At 37.5% G+C, this 18,560-nt stretch overlaps 1 protein-coding gene across 1 annotated transcript in view; it reads right to left on the bottom strand.

Annotated features, from left to right (window-relative positions):
- Positions 1-445: 445 nt before the first annotated feature.
- The window catches only part of LOC148367163 (aminopeptidase N-like), a 33,536-nt gene continuing 15,421 nt past the window's right edge, over positions 446-18,560 (bottom strand). Inside the window, exons 3-21 of the mRNA XM_088333982.1 lie at positions 16,999-17,141; positions 16,782-16,921; positions 13,887-14,013; positions 13,196-13,350; positions 11,899-12,012; positions 11,569-11,712; positions 10,572-10,637; positions 10,438-10,503; positions 10,189-10,364; positions 8,042-8,118; positions 7,834-7,967; positions 7,334-7,389; positions 7,075-7,222; positions 6,772-6,863; positions 5,599-5,709; positions 5,354-5,521; positions 3,154-3,294; positions 2,013-2,094; positions 446-1,777 (exon numbers count right to left, since the gene is read on the bottom strand). Coding sequence (XP_088190108.1) covers positions 1,625-1,777; positions 2,013-2,094; positions 3,154-3,294; positions 5,354-5,521; positions 5,599-5,709; positions 6,772-6,863; positions 7,075-7,222; positions 7,334-7,389; positions 7,834-7,967; positions 8,042-8,118; positions 10,189-10,364; positions 10,438-10,503; positions 10,572-10,637; positions 11,569-11,712; positions 11,899-12,012; positions 13,196-13,350; positions 13,887-14,013; positions 16,782-16,921; positions 16,999-17,141 — 2,293 coding nt within the window. The 3' untranslated portion in view covers positions 446-1,624. The remainder of the gene's footprint in view (positions 1,778-2,012; positions 2,095-3,153; positions 3,295-5,353; positions 5,522-5,598; positions 5,710-6,771; positions 6,864-7,074; positions 7,223-7,333; positions 7,390-7,833; positions 7,968-8,041; positions 8,119-10,188; positions 10,365-10,437; positions 10,504-10,571; positions 10,638-11,568; positions 11,713-11,898; positions 12,013-13,195; positions 13,351-13,886; positions 14,014-16,781; positions 16,922-16,998; positions 17,142-18,560) is intronic.

Raw genomic sequence — 18,560 nt, 5'->3', positions numbered from 1 at the left:
GCAAACCATCATCATCATCATAAAGAAGAATCCAAACTGCGTAGACTCAAGGTGACCAAACTGCACAATTTTCTTCTTTTTTTATATACTGTAAATAACTTATGAGACTTCAAAATAATGTAAGAGTATAATGACAATCAGTAAATACATTCAAGTTTATGAGTTAGGGTTCTTTTTTTTAGAAGTGTGTGTGTGTAACAACCTTGTTTTTTTTAACAATTTCCCAAAATAAAATTCAGTCGTTGACTAGTTATGTATTTGACATCATCATTTTTATGTAATATTTTAAAAGGACCACCTGTAGAAATGTTTGGTATTTTTTTAAATATCAATTTAAAACCCCACTACTATTTTTAACAAAACAAAAATATTTTAACAAAAAAATACATGTTCCATCACAGCAGTGCACATTTTATTTGATTTGATCATACGTCCAGTAATTAAGAAAAAGGGTTCTCACAAAAGGTTGACACATTTTGCCACCATCTTTTTGCTACCAATATCAAGGGAGCGTGCGCACCCTCTCAAACTGTTTAACTCTACTTCTTGAATTCTACTGCCAACACACTAGCCCTTTCAAACAACAAATTAAATATTTTTGATGAAATGACATCACTAGTTTCAAGTCATTAAAAGCTGAAGAAAATAACGATTACAAATTGAGTTCCTCCTGCCTGTAAAAAAATCTACATGCTCATTATTTTAGCATCCACTTTGCAAAATTATTGTGTACATGCCATTGATGTGTAATTAATGGGTTATTTTTGTACGCAAGGTAATTGTTACATTCAGTCACCGAGTTCACTCATCCCAGTTTGACAAACCTCCAGAATCCATTTTATTGGCAAACATGTTTAAATGTTTGCGACAATTTCATTAAATTCAAATGTAAAAAAAAAACATTCAGAATGTAAAGACATTATCTTTATTAAAGATGACCTCATTGCATACGTTTCTAGACTATGAATGATATTCAACCAGCATCTGAGCTTCTTTCTCTGGATAAATGATTTATACACATAACCATTCACACTTCTTCACCAATGGAATATAGAAATTTTCATTTTTGTTTGCAGTCATTTGTACATGTACACAGACAAATATACAATTTATTCGCTACGTTTTATCTATCAAAGAAAGATAAACTGTAGTTCAATTTAGTCTTTAAAATTGTGTGTTCAATAAATCTGGGATTTTTAGCTTTCAAATGTAAAATTTGTTTACTTTTCCGACAGTTAACACAAATATGACTGTATTTAGGAGATAATAATCCACATTTTAGCTGTTTTTATTGATTATACTCCATTTTATCAAAACCTATTTCAATAAAATAGTGGGGGGATACAACTATAGTGTGATTACTTGGTAATGTTCCTTATTTGCTTTCAAAATACAAAACCATTCAGGAAGGGAGTTGGGAAAAAAACACTTTTAAGAAAGCATAATTACATTAAAGATATGTTTCTGTACCCAACTATAACCATATATGTTATATATAACAGATGTCGAGTTTGTGCCACCAGTTTTTCTAAACTTCTAGAAAATGCCCACACAGACAATGTGCTGCAACAGTGCAGAGGTCAGGCATTCTTATGATTACAACATGGAAAAAGAAATGTCGCTTTCACATAGACTCTTTGGAGAACCAGTCCAGAACTCGGGCTTTGTTCTCTGTCACCCATTTGATCTGGGCTGATGTTCTCTCCATGGCCTGCTCCAGCGCCATGGTGGCAGAGCCGAATCCCACAGCCTGGTTGTCTTCTTTGAATCTTTGCAGCTGTCCAGAATGAAGTCATAACAGAGGAGTGAGAGAAAAAATGAGTCAAGAGCCAAGAGTTGAGGAGGTTGATTTGCACAAAACTATTGCTTCACTGCCCTCTTGTGGCAGGGAGAAGTTTAATTATTCACCAATATTTGGAATTTGGCCCACTTCCCCCCTTTAAAAGTGAGATTCTTGCTTTTCACTAGATAGAGGGTAGGTGTACTTTTGCAACCACTGCTTTTACATGTACCTCTTGCAGCTCAAACTCTGTAGAAAAGCGCATGGTGACTCCTCTGATGAGCCCGGCGAAGCCAAATGATCCTTTTCCATATCTGAAACAGCAAACACAGCATAAGTACAGTGTGTGTGTGTCTTTAATATATAAAAGATAAAAACAGTTTTGATATATGAAATGCTATTATTCTCCAGCATAAGGATGTGTCTTGTCTCTAACACAGTTGTAGCACATCACGCAAGCTCTACAGAAGTTTGATAAAATCCAGGTGTGTTGGGGAGGGAGACATAGGGAAAAATGTCGGACTATGGTTCTTGGAAGACCAGGGGTTCCTACCAATTCTCTATTGTAAAATAATTTGATGACTTATTTTAAAAAGGATCTAAAAAAATACATTTGATTGTAAAATAAAACAAACAAATCTGAGTTTGTTTAAACTTTACTTTCAGGACCCAGCACGCTACTGTCCTCCATATTGCGCCAACAGGCAGACAGACTGGAGAACCCCAAACCTGTTGATCATGACATTATTTAAAGACTGTGCAGACAGCAGAAGTTGTCAGATTGTTACTTGCCATTTCAATAACCCTGCCTGCGTATGTTTAACGACTCCTTGATACTGGTCCTAGATATGCTTTTGTACCCAATATGATGGATTATTGACAGCCTAAACTTTGCCAGGCATGGACTGCGGACTGTGTTTCATGGTTTCTCCACTCCATGATAATTCTATTTGCACCTAATAAACTCTTGCCACTCAGCTTGTGTGTCTATGCTTGGGTCTGCCTCCACAAAACATAATACTTTGCAGTACTTTGTTTCTTTATCTTTGTGAAAAATATTGAAAAAAAAATCATTACATGTTCTTAAGTGCAAAAACAACACAAAACAATTAGTTATAAAAAATACGTTTTGCAACCATTGGGGAAAAGAAAATAATACCATCTTGAAAATTAATGATTAATTAATAGAAAATTAATAAATACTTTGTTGAAATATTTACAACCCCATATATCTTTATTGGGGGTATCAGAACACAAAACAACAGTTCAAAACACTAAGTTGTTGATTGTATCACAATAAAATCCATAAAACATGAAATGGAAATTCTAAAAAGTTGGACAAGAAGCCATGAATCATAAAATGATACACTTACTGTTCAAAAAGGTGTTTCCACCGAGCTCTGACAAAGTTCCAGGCCAGCGGCATTCCCACCACATTGTGGGCCACACTCACAATAGTAGACCCGGTGTCCTGTTTGCGGATCTTGCTTTGGTCCAAGGTGTACTCAAGATACCTGACCAAAAGACAAATATTAAATGTAGGCTCAGCATCTTAACAAGAATTGCATTTTTTCCTTTCCTGCCTCATTTTATCTATTGTGACTGTATTAGGGTTTGTACAACTTTTCATGGCCAAATTCAAGATATTTTAGGACTTTGAAAGCCAAAATTCCAATTTCCCTAGTACATTAAAACACATCCAGGGTGTATCAATACATAGCCTTGTTGTTTGAAGTTAATGAAGACTGCCTTTAGGAAAAAAAAAGCAAACACTTTGACAAATCCTAGCCAAATATTAAGCCAGCAGCTATCATCCAATGAAGGGGGCATAGAAAATGTGCGCATTTATTAGTGTTTGCTGCAGTCTCTGTTGCATCAAATCGTCATGTTCTTTTTCTTACTCACAGCTCTCGAAGATGACGAACTGTAGAGAAAGGAAAGTCAATTCTTCTAAAGTTAAACCAAGTGTGAACTAAGCTACTCTAAATATGAAACAGTGATCTGAGCCATTGTTTTTGTCCATTTAACTTGCTAGCATAAAAAGGTAATTCCGGTGTTGTATATGAGGCGAAAACATCACACACATATGCTTCACAAAATGGCTCTCACAAGAGTAGTAGCGCCGATCAAAATCACTTTTTTGAGTTGGCATCAATCACTAAAATAAAGTCGCTCTCTTGCTGCTTACACATACTTTGTGCTTATTTGAGACGTTACTACCTATGATGAGTGTTCTTTTTCTGTCAATTGGCTGGTATAAACAGACATGAATTCCACCATTTAGCCTCAAAAATGCGCACTGAACTTGTAGGGGCTATGGCATACAAGGAGCATGGCGCTCCACATGACAACGCCGTAAGAACTAATTCCAGCTGCCGTTAATCACGAAGGAAGAAGACATGCAATGGCAAAAGGAAGCCACCAGACAGCAGTGTGGGCTTCATTTAAAGCAGACTTGTATTATTTTTCTTCATTTAATATGTAGACTATCAAGTCAGACTGATAATAAACATGGCGACCATTTCAAGCATGTACAAGAACTTTTCCTAAAATTCAAGCACTTTTAAAACCTTGAAAATACAACATTATAATTCAAGCATTTTCAAGGATTTTAATCACCCGCGTGAACCACGTAAATTTCAGGCTATAAACCGCAAATTTTTCCCAAGCTTGCAACCCTGCAGCATATCCAATGATGCAGCCAATTTATGCATTTTTTCTAACAGCCACCAGGGGTGCCTGAGCAGTTAAGGTAAGAGGAGTGAGACAAGAGTAATACTGTATATGTATTGAGGAAGACGCAAGTTTAATGTAACTTTGCGCTTTGTTCATGAATAAAATGAGCATGGACAAACCCTCATCTAGGAAAAGGTGTCAATTGAAAGGAGAGGGCTAACTACCATATTTGGAATAGTTTTAGTCTGTTCATCTATAAATGGAGATAATGTGGCGAAACGAACAGTTTACAAGAAGCAACAGCCAACAAAGCATAAGTGTTTTAGGTGGATTGCTATTTATCTGTCGGAATTATCATGTGTTTTGGAGTAAATATTTTACACGGTTGTGTAAAGTCATTTTCGCAGACATTCAAAGTTGAAGTCAGCCAAGAGATGTAATGGTGAGTTACCTCGGCTTCATAGTTTTCGGGTATCTTGTTCTAGACTGATCGTGATGTTTCTCTGATGGGTATATTGTGAAATGGTCATCATATCTAGCATCCCTAGAGAGTTTAAGCTTTCCAATGGTATGTGGCATGACATATTTCAGTACCTAGTGACATCGAAGAGACACGTATTTATCAAAACCAGCGGGCCAGCGCAACGTTAAGGGTTAAGGTACTATATATTATTAAAACTCTGTGTGCTGTATTTCTTTGTAAAAATCTCATGTTTCCATGTGGCCATATGCGACTTATAGTCAGGTGCGGCTTACCTATGTACAAAATAATTTTCCCTTTACAAATGTAAAGTTTTACTAGATATAGAATTTGATAAGCTGTTTCCAGAAAAGTTATTTTTGAATGTTCCTCAACCAATACCAGTTGGGAGAAGGTCATAAAGTATTGCTTTGTACCTGTTGAGGAGCCATGGAACTTTGGTGCAGGCCAAGGCTGCCCTGAGCCTTGAGGCCTCCGACGCCAAGGTGGCGTTCTGCAACATCCTCCAGACAAAATCCCACTCCTCAGCACCGCCCAGTGACACTGCATTGCAGTACACTGTGCTTTTCAGGTTCGGATGGATCCTGTGCCATAAATGGTTCGGCATTGAAAAATGGTGATAAATACGTGAACGTGGGGTGAGTGCAATCTTAGTACTTACGGATTGCGCTCTGGATGCTCCATCCAGCTTTTGAACCAGTTTTTGATGAGATCTCTGCAGTCCTGCACACCCACCGCGCACGCCATTCCAATAGCGTTGATCTGGTTGTACCTGATGAGAGCGTTTGGACGGACACAGGAACACACTCAGTGGCAAATCTGCAGTTTCTCATAATTTATTATTTTAATCCTGATCTAGGAAAATAACTTTTTCCTGGTAAAAGAATTACAACCTTTTTGTTTTTTAGAATCTGAATAGACAATCATAGAATGTATTTGGATTGTTTTTTAATTCGTCAAAAATCTGTAAAAGCATTCTTAAAATGTGTTAGAGTTGCATGGGTTAACAATTATTACCGGAAAGTTTCTAAATATTCATTTTCAAATTAGCACAGGACACTGGTTCATGAAAATACATAAACACCCAAAAAATAATAGTTTTTTAATTACCGTAAATAGAAAAAAAATTGAAATATTCTATTATTTTGAATACTGATCTAAAAAGTAATATTAAGGAAAATTATGATTAAATAAATTAAGTTAATGTTGTAGTTTATGTTAAAAAAAACTCAACAAAATAAATATAAAAAATGGTTAAATTGATTGGAATTTATTTGACTGGGGAAATTAATTTTATTTTAATTTCACTGTTTTTATCAACTGGATTTGAATGGATTTAAATAACACCACACCCATGTGAAAACAGTATTTTACTGAACTCAGTACCATTTTCACATAATTTACATTTTCGTTTAAGGGTTGGCTATAGTTGGATGTGATGGCTCCTTCGGGGTTGGAAAAAATTGAAAGGATGCCCTACTCTAGATTAGTGAGCAAATCGATTACAGATTTGGCCATTTTATAAAACATTTGTATGTTTTTAGTCTGATCTCTAACAAAAATGTTTTTTTCCTTGAAAAAAGGTGAATCTTTTTTTGGGGGGGGGGTAATTTTTTTATTTTTGGGATTTTATCATGTATCATGTTTATGATAAAAAGCTGGCACACATCACTGTCTTTCAAAAATGGCTCAAATTAATAACAATATTTAAATGAAACACATTAATTTTTTTAATGAAAAAATGATGCAAGCCACTCCTACAGCCTTAACTGAATTCTTGGATTTCTGGTGACATGTTGTCAACTAAGACTGTCAAAATGGTGTTTCTTCTTACTGGTCAGTGATTCCTTCGGGTACCGTCGTCCAAGTATGTGTAACTGCCTTGAAGTGCTCAAAAAGAGGTTGGATGAGCTTCCTGATGTACGCCTGTGTCAAGAACAGCAATCGACAGGCAATCATTCGAGGGCTGCAGCAGCAAAATGGACACTTAAATACAACAGCCTCCGAAACACACATGAAAAGCTAACAATGCCGTGTGTCTTTGGTTACATTCCTGATCATGCAGCTTTGAGAGTCACTAAGAGACAAACGGTGGCTCTATTAAAAATTTCACTGAGGCCTGTTTCTCTTTTTGCACCTGCAAGGGCCCGTAGACTTCGGTGCGGTCAAACATGAGGTAGAAAAAGTTGAGGTTTCCCAAAGCCGATTGCCAAGGGATGTACTGCGTCTCCTTGGACAAGTACTTGGTAGTCCTTAAGGCCAGAGTGATGTCCACCATTTTGGCTCTAAAATAAGTCAAATGGTATTTTTAGATAGTATGTGAGGAATGTAGTTCAGGGATGGATGGATTATATTTATTATATTGATATAATAATGCTAGTTGGTGGTGTTGTTACCCTGCAAGGTTGAAGGCGTCATCAATGATCTGAGCCCGGTTGATGATGGGAATGATCTGCAAGAAATGAAATGCAATTTAATATATATAAAAAATGAAACTTCATTTATATAAATTAAAACATAAGATAAAATATCCCCCACAGTTAAGCGAACAATCTTACCATGTGTTTTTGTTGACTTTATGGCTGTCACAATTGATTTTGATTGCTTTTCTACATGTTGGTCGGGTGTAGGTACAGATTGGTTATTTGATTATTTGCACAAATATATCAAACCAACCCATTTTTTAAAGTTGACCTAATCAACTTTTTCCCAGCCTTAGTTGGCTTTATTAGCCAAGCATTCAAAACTGTTGACTAGAGGCAGCTGCAAAATAAAATGGACATTAGCATGTCTTCATTTTGGTCAATTTGCAGATGTGTATCCTCAAATGTTCTTCAATAGTAGAATAAAGGCTGATACAACAAAATCAAGGTAGCGGAGCCGAACGAATACCCACCTGATGGTTTGTCTCCAGCACCGTCATGAGGCGATTCCAGTTATCCGTGTCATAGTTGACCCGGAAGTAGCCCGAAACATTGGTATTGGCGAGCACCCAGTCAATTCCTGAGGTTCTCATTTGAGGGTGGCTGTCTGGTCACAATCATTTGGAAAAAAGAAAGGAAGGGTTAAAAAACAAGACCGCGAGCACGAGACTTCAGACGTACCTGTCTTATGCAAAAGCCAGTACTGTTGCTGCTCCACACCTGTCTTCATCCACTTAATGGGCACAAACCATGTATAACTGTGAGGTGGGGAGGACACAATCATTTTTGTAACAATAACAACATGTAGTTTCATAGAATATCACAGCAAGCATTATTATGTTTTGATTTTAGAGTAGGAGTCACCAAGATGATGCCCACGAGCACTAGATCCCTCTAAAAACACCCCTAGCGTTAACCCAAAATTTTTCCAAGACTTTTCAAGAACACATCCAATAAAATTCAAGACCAGTCTTGCACCTAGTCTGGCATACAGACACTGGAAGCGGACACCGAATTGTGACGGATCCCAGCGCTACCCAGCCTCAATGGCGAAGACTTTGAGGCAGCCACGAGATAAACCACGCAGGGGTCGGGTACGGCAACGCGATCGAACCGAACCGTGCCAGTGATGAGCAGGCCTCGCCCGCTCAAGTCCTCCTGGCGACGGGTGGGCGACTATGTGGGGCAAACCAGAATCATCCCGGGTGGTGGAGTGGCAGGCCCCTGCAATTTAGGTCTGCGCCCAACTGCTGCCGCAACAAAAGGGTTCGGGCCTCAGCAGGGCGACCCCTCCCACTTATTCCCTGGTACAGACAGCCAGAACCCAGTTGTACTTGAAATCACCCACCCACAACAGGTTTATCCTACCCTTTCCAATCCAGAAGTCACTCTGCCAACAACAGTGGGTTAGAGACTGAATAGCTTCACCGTAAGGCTGCATTTTTGAAAACGAGGAAATCTGGATTTTCCGATAGACACATTGGAATTATCGTTCAGAGATCAATAAAGTCAGAAAAATAGAAAATAATTTTCGACACAATGTTCCATACTTTTGTTTACTTATTATACAGTTATCATCTCTATCACGCAGATGAGACATTTGACCATTAAATGTATGACTTGTAAACAAAATTTAAAGCCTTTTCCAAAACTTGGGTTATTAAATTCAACACTGACCTCAGTACCTTGCGGACTGATACTGAAAATAGCTCACCAGTAATATGTTACTGTGATTTTCTAGGAAATTTGATTTTTAACCTATTTTGAACTTAATAATACAATCATAGAAACATCCATCCATCCATTATGTGCAGCGCTTATCCTCAGTCGGGTCGTGGGGGGTGCTGGAGCCCATCCCAGCTAGCTTTGGGCAGTGGGCAGGGTACACCCTGAACTGGTTGCAAACCAGTCGCAGGGCACACAGAGACAGACAACTCACTCGCTCATTCACACCTACAGACAATTCGGACCGGCCAATTAACCAACATGCATGTTTTTGGAAGATGACAGGAAACCTACGCAAGCACGAGAACACACAAACTCCGCACAGGAAGATTCATTCCGTGACCTCAGAACTGTGACGCACACGCGCTAACCACTGCACTGCTGTGCTGCCCATCATAGTAAAAGGATTTTATACATTTGACGATAAAGGATTTTATACGATTGACTCATAATGCAATGAAGATTTTCACTGAGTGGGCTTTAGTTCAATGACAGGGCAGGCTGTTCGAAATGCATAATATTTTGTCTAGTTCTGTTCATAACAGGACGCGTGAGTGTGCTGACACAGAATGTTCCAGACATCAAGGCGCGGTGTTGTGAGAACGATGGGCACAAACAATTCCTTGGCAGGCCCATGGGAGGAGCCGAGACACCATCTTGCAGGGAGTCGTGGGCCAAGAAAAGAAAGCTAAAGGACTTCAGAAGAAGGCTTCCCGCACAGACTCCAACGTCACTTCGGTCGTCTTCGATGGAGTTCACTTAGTTCTTTTCTGTTAGGGAAAACAAATCTGCCCCCGTGTGAAAATGCCGGCTTCCTGATCATTTTTCCCTCAAGAAACAAGCGTGCATAAATTGTTGGGTGAATGTAGGTCGTGTTTGGTTAATGGAGTCAGCTAACGAATTCGAACAATTTAGTAAACGGTACATTTTGATTATTAATTTCCAACAATAGAAACAGAATTGTAATAAAATGGTAACTTGTTATTTTAAAAATGCATATCAAACTGGTAGCCTTTTAAGCTAATCAGTAATTGAAAATCAGCTTTTGGCTTTCAAGAGGTCCATGACTCATGTTTTAAGGACTTTTAAGCTTATAGACCTACTTGAATTGCGAGGGTCTATCCACCACAGACTCTGGATCCAACAAAAAGTGCTTTTGGGTGACGTGTCCGGTTTTAGTGTTGATGGTCACCACTGGGAAACCCATCTGCAGGGTCCAACGGTGCATGATGTCGTGTACTGTACGTGGGATACGCAAGCCTGGTGTTTCCTCCACCGCCTGGGGATAAAAGGGAACTGTAAGATAAAAAGTTGCAGTTGAGTTCAGAAGCACCTGAAGCGGTCTTGCCGACCTTTTGGAGGTGGTCCCACAAGTCTTTGTAGACAGTGCAGCTGTAGGCGTATGTGTTGAGGTAAGACTGACCAAGAATATAGGGAAGTCATTGCGTTTCATTTGGAGAATATTGATCTTTTTGTAGTTACTCACACTTAGTCCCTTGGAGAAAACTGTTTCACCAAGAAAGCCAGACAGCATCCGGAGGACTGCAGCACCCTGAAATTGAAAACTTTGTCTCAAGCCATGAAATACGAACACGAATGAGCATTTAGAAAATATAGGTTCACGTGATAGTACAGGCCATTCTGCGGATGATTATTATCATTATTTAAAGGGACAGTGTGTCTTTTTAGCACCTCCTGTTGGTTAAAAAAAAACTTCATTTGAAAGTACAAAAACAATATTGACTTAAATGATGAACAAATATTTATGAAATATCATGTAAAAAAAGCATTTCTTTCAAATAATGTACGTGCTTAATGGTCAAGAAAATTAGCATTTATTTGACATGTGAGCATCCTCCCCTAGAGGGAGCTGACATAATTATTTCTAATTATTTTTTTACAGTAAAAACAGAAAAGAATATATGGTAAAAATGGTCTACAGTAAAATAATATTTGGTCATTTTTATTATTTTTTTTCTTATGTTTCTTTTTTATTTCTTTCTCTTTGTTTTATTTCTTCCCCTTTTCATACTTTTTTCTTTCTTCTCTTTTTCTGGATGTTTTTTGCCTTTTTTTCATGGTTTTCTTTCTTTTTCCCTTTTTTTTTCTTTTCTTTTGTTTTTTTTTCCTTTTGAGTTGTTTCATATGTTCCTCTCTTTTTCTCCTTTATTCTTCTTTCTTATCTTACCTTTTTTATTTTATTTTTTTCTATTTACCTTCCTTGTGAAAGGTTTGGCAAAAAAGTGAGGGATAATAATGTTGCGTTTTGGTCACTTTAAGTCTCTGTAGTTTGCATTCCTCCTTGAGCAAATACTATACAGAGACATTTAGTGGTCAAAAATGAAACACTGCACCTTAAATTCAATCATGTTCTTAACTGTTTTGTCACCACTAGAGAATTCCACAATAACACAGAAGGGCCAATGGAAAAAGTATAAAGGGCTTGCTAAAATCCAAGAGACATATAATCATTGAGAAATCACCTTGCTGTAGGAAATGGTGTTAAATATCTCGCTGATCTGAGCAGGCGTGTTCACTTCGTCTTCTCGCCGGGAAAGCGGGTGAGAGGAAGCCAGGGCATCCAGATTAAACACCCGCTGGACGTCGTCCAGAATGATCTGGTCTTTCTGTGACAGCAAATGGATTTAAGTGGATTCGAGTGAAAGACTTTTGGGATGTGATTCAGACAATTTCAATGACACATAGAGCATAATTTAGGTTGCAATTGTAGCTTCGTGCTTCTTACAGGTTATTCAAACCATTCGGTAACCAAGAACACACTTATTAAAGGAATTTAGTGTCTCTGCTCTTACAATATTCCATTTTGGTTCTGCATAGTCCGCTCCTAAATATTCCACATACGAAGCAAAACCTTCGTTGAGCCACAGATCATTCCACCAGCACATGGTCACCAAGTTTCCAAACCACTAGGAAAAAACACACACAAAAGATAAGACAATATTTGACTCAAACTCCAAATAATCAACAAAAGTAATTCAATGAATATAAAGTCAATTCTTTGAAAGAAAATCCTAATAAAACCATAAATTTAAACAAATAACATTTTATGCTCATGTTTCTTTTATTCTGTAAACTAAAATGTAACAGTAAACCCTCATATTAACAGTTAAGAATTGTTTTTTTTAATGTATTTTTAAAGATTTTACACGGAACCTTTGTTCTGTTCACTAGAGACCCAGTTTTGTGATTGGCTCAAAGCAGGGAAAGTCTAGCTTTGTTGCCCTTTAGTGGCAGAGATATGCAAAATAATAATTTCAAGTTTGAAATATAAAAATTAAAATTTTAAGATTAATTTGTAATATGTATGTACCTTACATGCAGGGATGTAGATGTATGTGATAACAGCTACCATCCCCAAAACATAGTTATTACCCGGAGTTATAATCAAGGTTTGGTTCACGGATCCCTTAACCACTTGGATTGTAGGGGCTTCACTTCCTGTGGTGTGTCTTGGGCAAATACAGCCTAGTGGTGCCCATCCCTCTCCGGGCTGTTTTGGGGGTAAGGGATTGTATCCCCCACATGAAATAGACAGTACTGGTTTACTTGTTTACCAGTAGCAGGAGAAGCAGAGCGGTAATATCTTTTTTTATATCCGAATGCCGATTTTACTGCAGCGTGTTTGGGTGGATTAATAAAAGCCCTCCAAATGAACCAAATTTTATAACAATTCATCCATCCATCAATCCATTATCTGCACTGCTAATGCTCAGTAGCGTCACGGGGGTGCTGGAGCCCATCCCACCTGTCCTCGGGCAGTGGGCAGGGGACACTCTGGACTGGTTGCCAGCCAATCGCAGGGCACCCAGAGACAGACAACTCACTCTCTCATTCACGCGTAGGAAAAATTTGGACCAGCCAATTAAGCTGACATGCATGTTTTTGGAATGTGGGGGGAAACGTGAGTGCCCGGAGGAACCCACGCAAGCACAGGGAGAACATGAAAATTCAGCACAAGAAGGATTGTAGCTGGATTTGATCCCATGAACTCAGAACTGTACCGCGGACACGCCAACCACTCATCCACCGTGCCGCTCCTGAGAACAATTCATGCAATACAGTTATAGAACAATGTGACAGATGCCCTACCATGTGAGCCAACTCGTGTGCAATAACGCTGGTCACTCGCTGCTTGTTTCCAGCCGACGATCGCTTCGGATCATAGAGGAGAGCCGTCTCCCTGTAGGTGACCAGGCCCCAGTTCTCCATGGCGCCGGCGTGGAAGTCAGGCAAAGCCACCTGATCTGGAAAGGTCCGGGACAAGAACAAAAGACTCAAAACAAAAACAAAACAAAAACAAAAAATACAAAAAAAAAAACATAAACAATATGTAGGATCAGATCAGCTACTTTTAAAATGTATTCTTTTTAGAGACAAAGATGAGTTCTTCTTCTAAGAGCCATGACTTTTGGGGCGGCAGTAGCTCAGGAGGTAAAGCGCAGGTTAAATTCCTAGCTCCTCCATGTTATATGTCAAAGTGTCCTTGGGCAAGACACAGAATACCTAATGCCGCCGATAAACAGGTAGTTGCCTTGCATGGCGGACGTTGCTATCAGTGTGTGAGTTTGTGTAAATGGGTAAGTGTGAAGCACATTGTGAGGCGCTTTGGAAAGCATTCAGTGACTTGAAAAGCGCTATATAAATGCAGACCATTTACATTTATATTTACATTTTACCTTTATATATCACTGGAACTTATTGAAATTTGTGTTCATGAACAAAGGTCAAATTTGTTACTACAAGGAGCCCTTGGTAATTCTTCATTTGTTTTTTTACCTACCCGACTTTGGGAGTGGATACGGTGCACTATAGTAATGCTCATAAAACTGGAGAATCGGTCCGGTGACGTTGAGCGCGTAGTCCCCATGTCCATCGTTAATGGCCTTCCTTCGAGCCCACACACGCACCTGAAAAAAAAAAACATGCATAAAAATAATAATAATAATAAAACATTTGAAAAATAAAAGATCTATAGTACCACTCCATTTTGCTATCAAAATCAATCCATTTAAGATTGGTTTTATTGTCACTAAAATAAAATGCCAATTTTTTTCTGCAGTCTCGGATGTTCAAATTTTATAAGAAGTTCACTTTACCAAAGAAATTCAAAACAGGGTAAAGGTCAAATAAAATCAAATACAAACCATATTTACAAAAGGAAAGACAGTCTACACTTATGTACTTTTTTTCATTTTAATTATTTGATTTTAGTCATTAAAAATATGGCACAGATTATTAAAATTATAACAAAATTAAAAGCAATCCAATATTTCTTTCTAATACCCAACAGATTCACAGTGGAAAGCATGCTGGCCTACGACATCACAGTGTGGTATGCTGGAAGCAAGGCTGTAGGCAGAAAAACCTTACAGAGAGTCATCAACACAGCCCAGAATAATCATCGGCTGCTCTCTGCCCAGTCTGGAGTACATTGCCGGCTTGCTATACTGTACCACAGTCAACGGTATAATAAATGCCTCCTTTTGCACTGTCCACTACCTCTTTAATTTTCTGCCCTCTAATAAAGTTTTCACAAAATGTTGGTGCTATTGATTCCTGTTCAAGACTCTCACGAAGAAGGACTCACACTTTTTCTTTTTTTCTTACAAACCAAAATCTCAACTAAAACGGAAAATTTCCATGGCAAGGAAAGGAGACGACATGGACTTGATAAAAACAGCCATAAAAGAAAGAATTGAAAAGAGCCAAGAATGATTTGATATGATGGATTACAAAAATGAAAAAAATGCTGAAAACAATGGAGAAAATGTTCAACGACTTGATGGAAACAAAAAAGAGCTGGAGGATGTCGGAAAGAGAGAACAAAAATCAAGAAAGAATCTTAACAGTGAAAATGGAGACCATTCTTACAAAAAGAAAAAGGATTATCGAGCCATATTGAAAGAGGTTCAAAGAAATTCAACAACTACACAAAGAAATGGAAAATAAGATTCTACAACACAGTCAGAGGATATTTGAACAATGTCCTTCTCTCTATGATCATTAATCATTAATGCCTCAAAGTTCACCAGCGTGCAAGAAATACCAAACCAAAACATGGAGCCAGTTGCTCAACAGGTGATTACCCAACTCAGAAATGTTAAGAACAGCCATAAAGAAGGAATTGAAAAGAGCCAAGAATGGGTAGCTCAGGAGTTAGAGCGCTCGTCTTGGGATCAAGGGATCCCAGTTCGAATCCCGGTCGAAGTGTCCTTGGGTAAGACACTGAACCCCTAATACCCTCAATAGGCAGGTTAGCGTCTTACATGGCTGCAATACAAGGCTGCTATTGGGAAATGTGGAGCACATTGTAAAGCGCTTTGGAAAGTCATTGACTTCAAAAGCGCTATATAAAAGCAGATCATTTCAACAGTAAATGAGGCCCTTGTTGACCTCTGCTATCAACTTCCACTAGGAGGAAGAAGACCACCATATGTGTGGCTTGAGTTTCCAACAAGAAGTGTGCCATTTTGAAGTACCTAAACAAAAAGGCAAAAATGTCTACATTAACAAAAATCTCATCAAAATGAACGTGAAATCGCCCGGAAGGCGTGTAAATCTTTTTTAAAGATGGACTGATAGACAAGTCGGCAAGTTGTAAAGTTTGTAAAGTAAACAAAAGGAAGTCTCCTAGATCAAGAGGATTGATTACGTGGACAAACTCGTGAACAACGGTTGGAATATCTTTTTTATTTATTTTTCAAGGATGTGACTTATAATATTAATTGTCTAAAGTTCCCGAGTTCCCAAAAATATGCCTATTTGTCTCAGGTTTCACACATTATATTCTTGTTAGAAAGTCAGGAGGAGAAGGATGTGAATGAAAAACTTCTCAGAAACCGTTGAGTACTGTATATATCATGATTCGATAATGTGATAATATTATAATGGATTAACAAATAATTGATATAATGATGTAAGATATGATCATTTTTTTATGATTGATTGAAAAAGCATCCAAAGTTATTTTTGGGACGGTTCATCCCTTTTTTTCTTTTAAGTTTTTCGTTCATTATGTGAGGTGAGGTTTGTTGCAACATGACTGAACAGAAACAATGCAAATGGTCTGCATTTATATAGCGCTTTTCAAGTCAATGAAGACCTCCCAAAGCGCTTTACAATGTGCTTCACACTTTTCCCTTTTACACACTAACCAACCAATAGCAGTGTCAGCCATGCAAGCCAACTACCTGCTATCAAGGGCATTAGGGATTCAGTGTCTTGCCCAAGGACACTTCGACAAATAACACGGAGGAGCCGGGAAACGAACCCGTGATCTCTTGATCCCAAGACGAGCGCTGAACCTCCTGAGAGTAGTTTATGTATGTACAAAATCTTTTTTCATTTTTACGAGTCAGGAAAAGAAAACAATTCTTATCGGACTGTTATTGTGATGCAATTCTTATAAAATTACCTTGTAAATAATGCCCATTCTAATGTTTTTTCATGTCTTATTTGTTGGTTTTATTTTTTCAATTACATGTTTATCCTGGAATGCAACATCTAATCTCGTTCTGAATAATGTTCACAATGGTGTTATCTATGCATTAAAAATGTATCTTTATGATTTATTTTAAGTGATCTTAAATAATAGCAATTCAGTTTGACTCAGTATCTTAACATTGACAAAAACGCTGCGTAAATGATTTTGTTTATCGAGTGGATATTTTTGTACCTGCAGGTTATTCTTTTGCTTGGACTCAACAAAAGAGAAGTCGCTAACGATAAAAGCCAGCAGGTAAGTGGACATCTTCGCCGTGGGCTGAAACCTCGTAACCCGGACCGCCATGTCATTCATGACCGCGTCCATAACATCTGCAAGGAGAGTCAAATAATGAAATTCTTGGGAATTGACTGGGAAACGCAGTTATTGTATTTAATAATGTTCAAACCTAATTGTCGAGCATTGGAGAGAGCCACTTTGTCTCGGTCGTGGATGATGGTGACGTTAAAGATGGCTTTCATGGCAGGTTCATCGAAGCATGGGAAGGCTTTTCGGGCATACGTGGCTTGCATTTGAGAGGTGGCTACCACTCTGAAAATATAAATTCAGTCTAGAATTATTTAGACAAATAACTCAGGATGCACAATAACAGATGTTTTCTTCCGATAGGACATCCCATTATAATGAACTGCTTCTCTAGACATCATAAACAGTGTGTAAGTGTGTGTGTATGTTAGACACACCATTCAGTAAAAACATATTCTTATCTTATTGGCATAATATGTGTCTTATCTTAAATATATTTTTCCTATTTTAGCAAATTTATCTAAATGTTCTAGTAAAATTATTTTACTGTAGTAGACGAACTAAGAATATAATCATTGAAATCAGCAGAATTGTGTGCAAAATTTGTACTTTATTTGACATATTATTGTTATTTTTTTCGGCGCAATCTTCAGCTTCATCAAACAAAGTAGTATGTCAAATATGTCACTGTACTACCTCATTAGCAGATAATATATAAAAAGAAAATAATACTTAAAATAAGAAAATATATGTGCTATACTCTAAACTGTTTTGTAACAAAATAAATTATTAAATATACTGTGCTAACTCACGAGCAGATAAGTAGTTTATGTATATATATATATATATATATATATATATATATATACGCAAAAATACTGAATAATGGCATTGTTTTTTGTTGTATTGCAAAGATAAAATTGGGCAATTTCCTGTAGCACATTAGACAAGGTCTCACAACTACTGTGCCTCAGCACACTGGTTGAAAAACACTGTACTAGTCAGTGTTTTTCAACCTTTTTTGAGCCAGGGCACGTTTTTTTACATTGGAAAAATTTCGTGGCACACCACTAACCAAAAATGTTATAAAATGACACTAAACAGTATGTTTAATTACAATATAATTGATAATACCCCCATTTTTTTACAGCACAGACACTTGACAATGATATCATATTTGAAGAAAATGATTCATAAATGTAAAATATTAATTTTTAAAAAGTGACATTGGATAATTTCTCACGGCACACCTGACGATCTCTCACGGCATACTAGTGGCACAGTGGTTTAAAATCACTGTACTAGATAAACACATTCAAAATAATTTAAGGTAAAACAGACTTAAATTTACACTAATAGTCTGTCCCCCTAGCAAAACAGTAGCTGACCATTTGAGACACCTTGTGATTAAGGGCTATACAAACACAAATCTGCCATGACGGATAATTTTGCTCATATTCCCGTTTTACTAGAAATAAGTTAGTAATATACTTAATAGAATTGAAATGATACTTATAATGGGCAAGCTATTACCACAGTGGACTCAAAATTAGTTTGTGGTGCTAAGAAATACACACCAATAATCAAAATATTATTATCATTATTATTATTATTATTATTATGAACCCAAAGAATCATTAACAAAATTAAACAAAATATATTATTTTAATTTAATCAAATTTTTCAAAAGTCATTGTTATGATC

This window comes from Urocampus carinirostris, chromosome 4 (genome assembly GCF_059441175.1).
Source record: "Urocampus carinirostris isolate Australia breed hairy pipefish chromosome 4, RoL_Ucar_1.0, whole genome shotgun sequence".
Taxonomy (NCBI): domain Eukaryota; kingdom Metazoa; phylum Chordata; class Actinopteri; order Syngnathiformes; family Syngnathidae; genus Urocampus; species Urocampus carinirostris.
The sequence above is the reverse complement of the archived record's forward strand: the minus strand, read 5'-3'. Positions and strand labels throughout refer to the sequence as shown.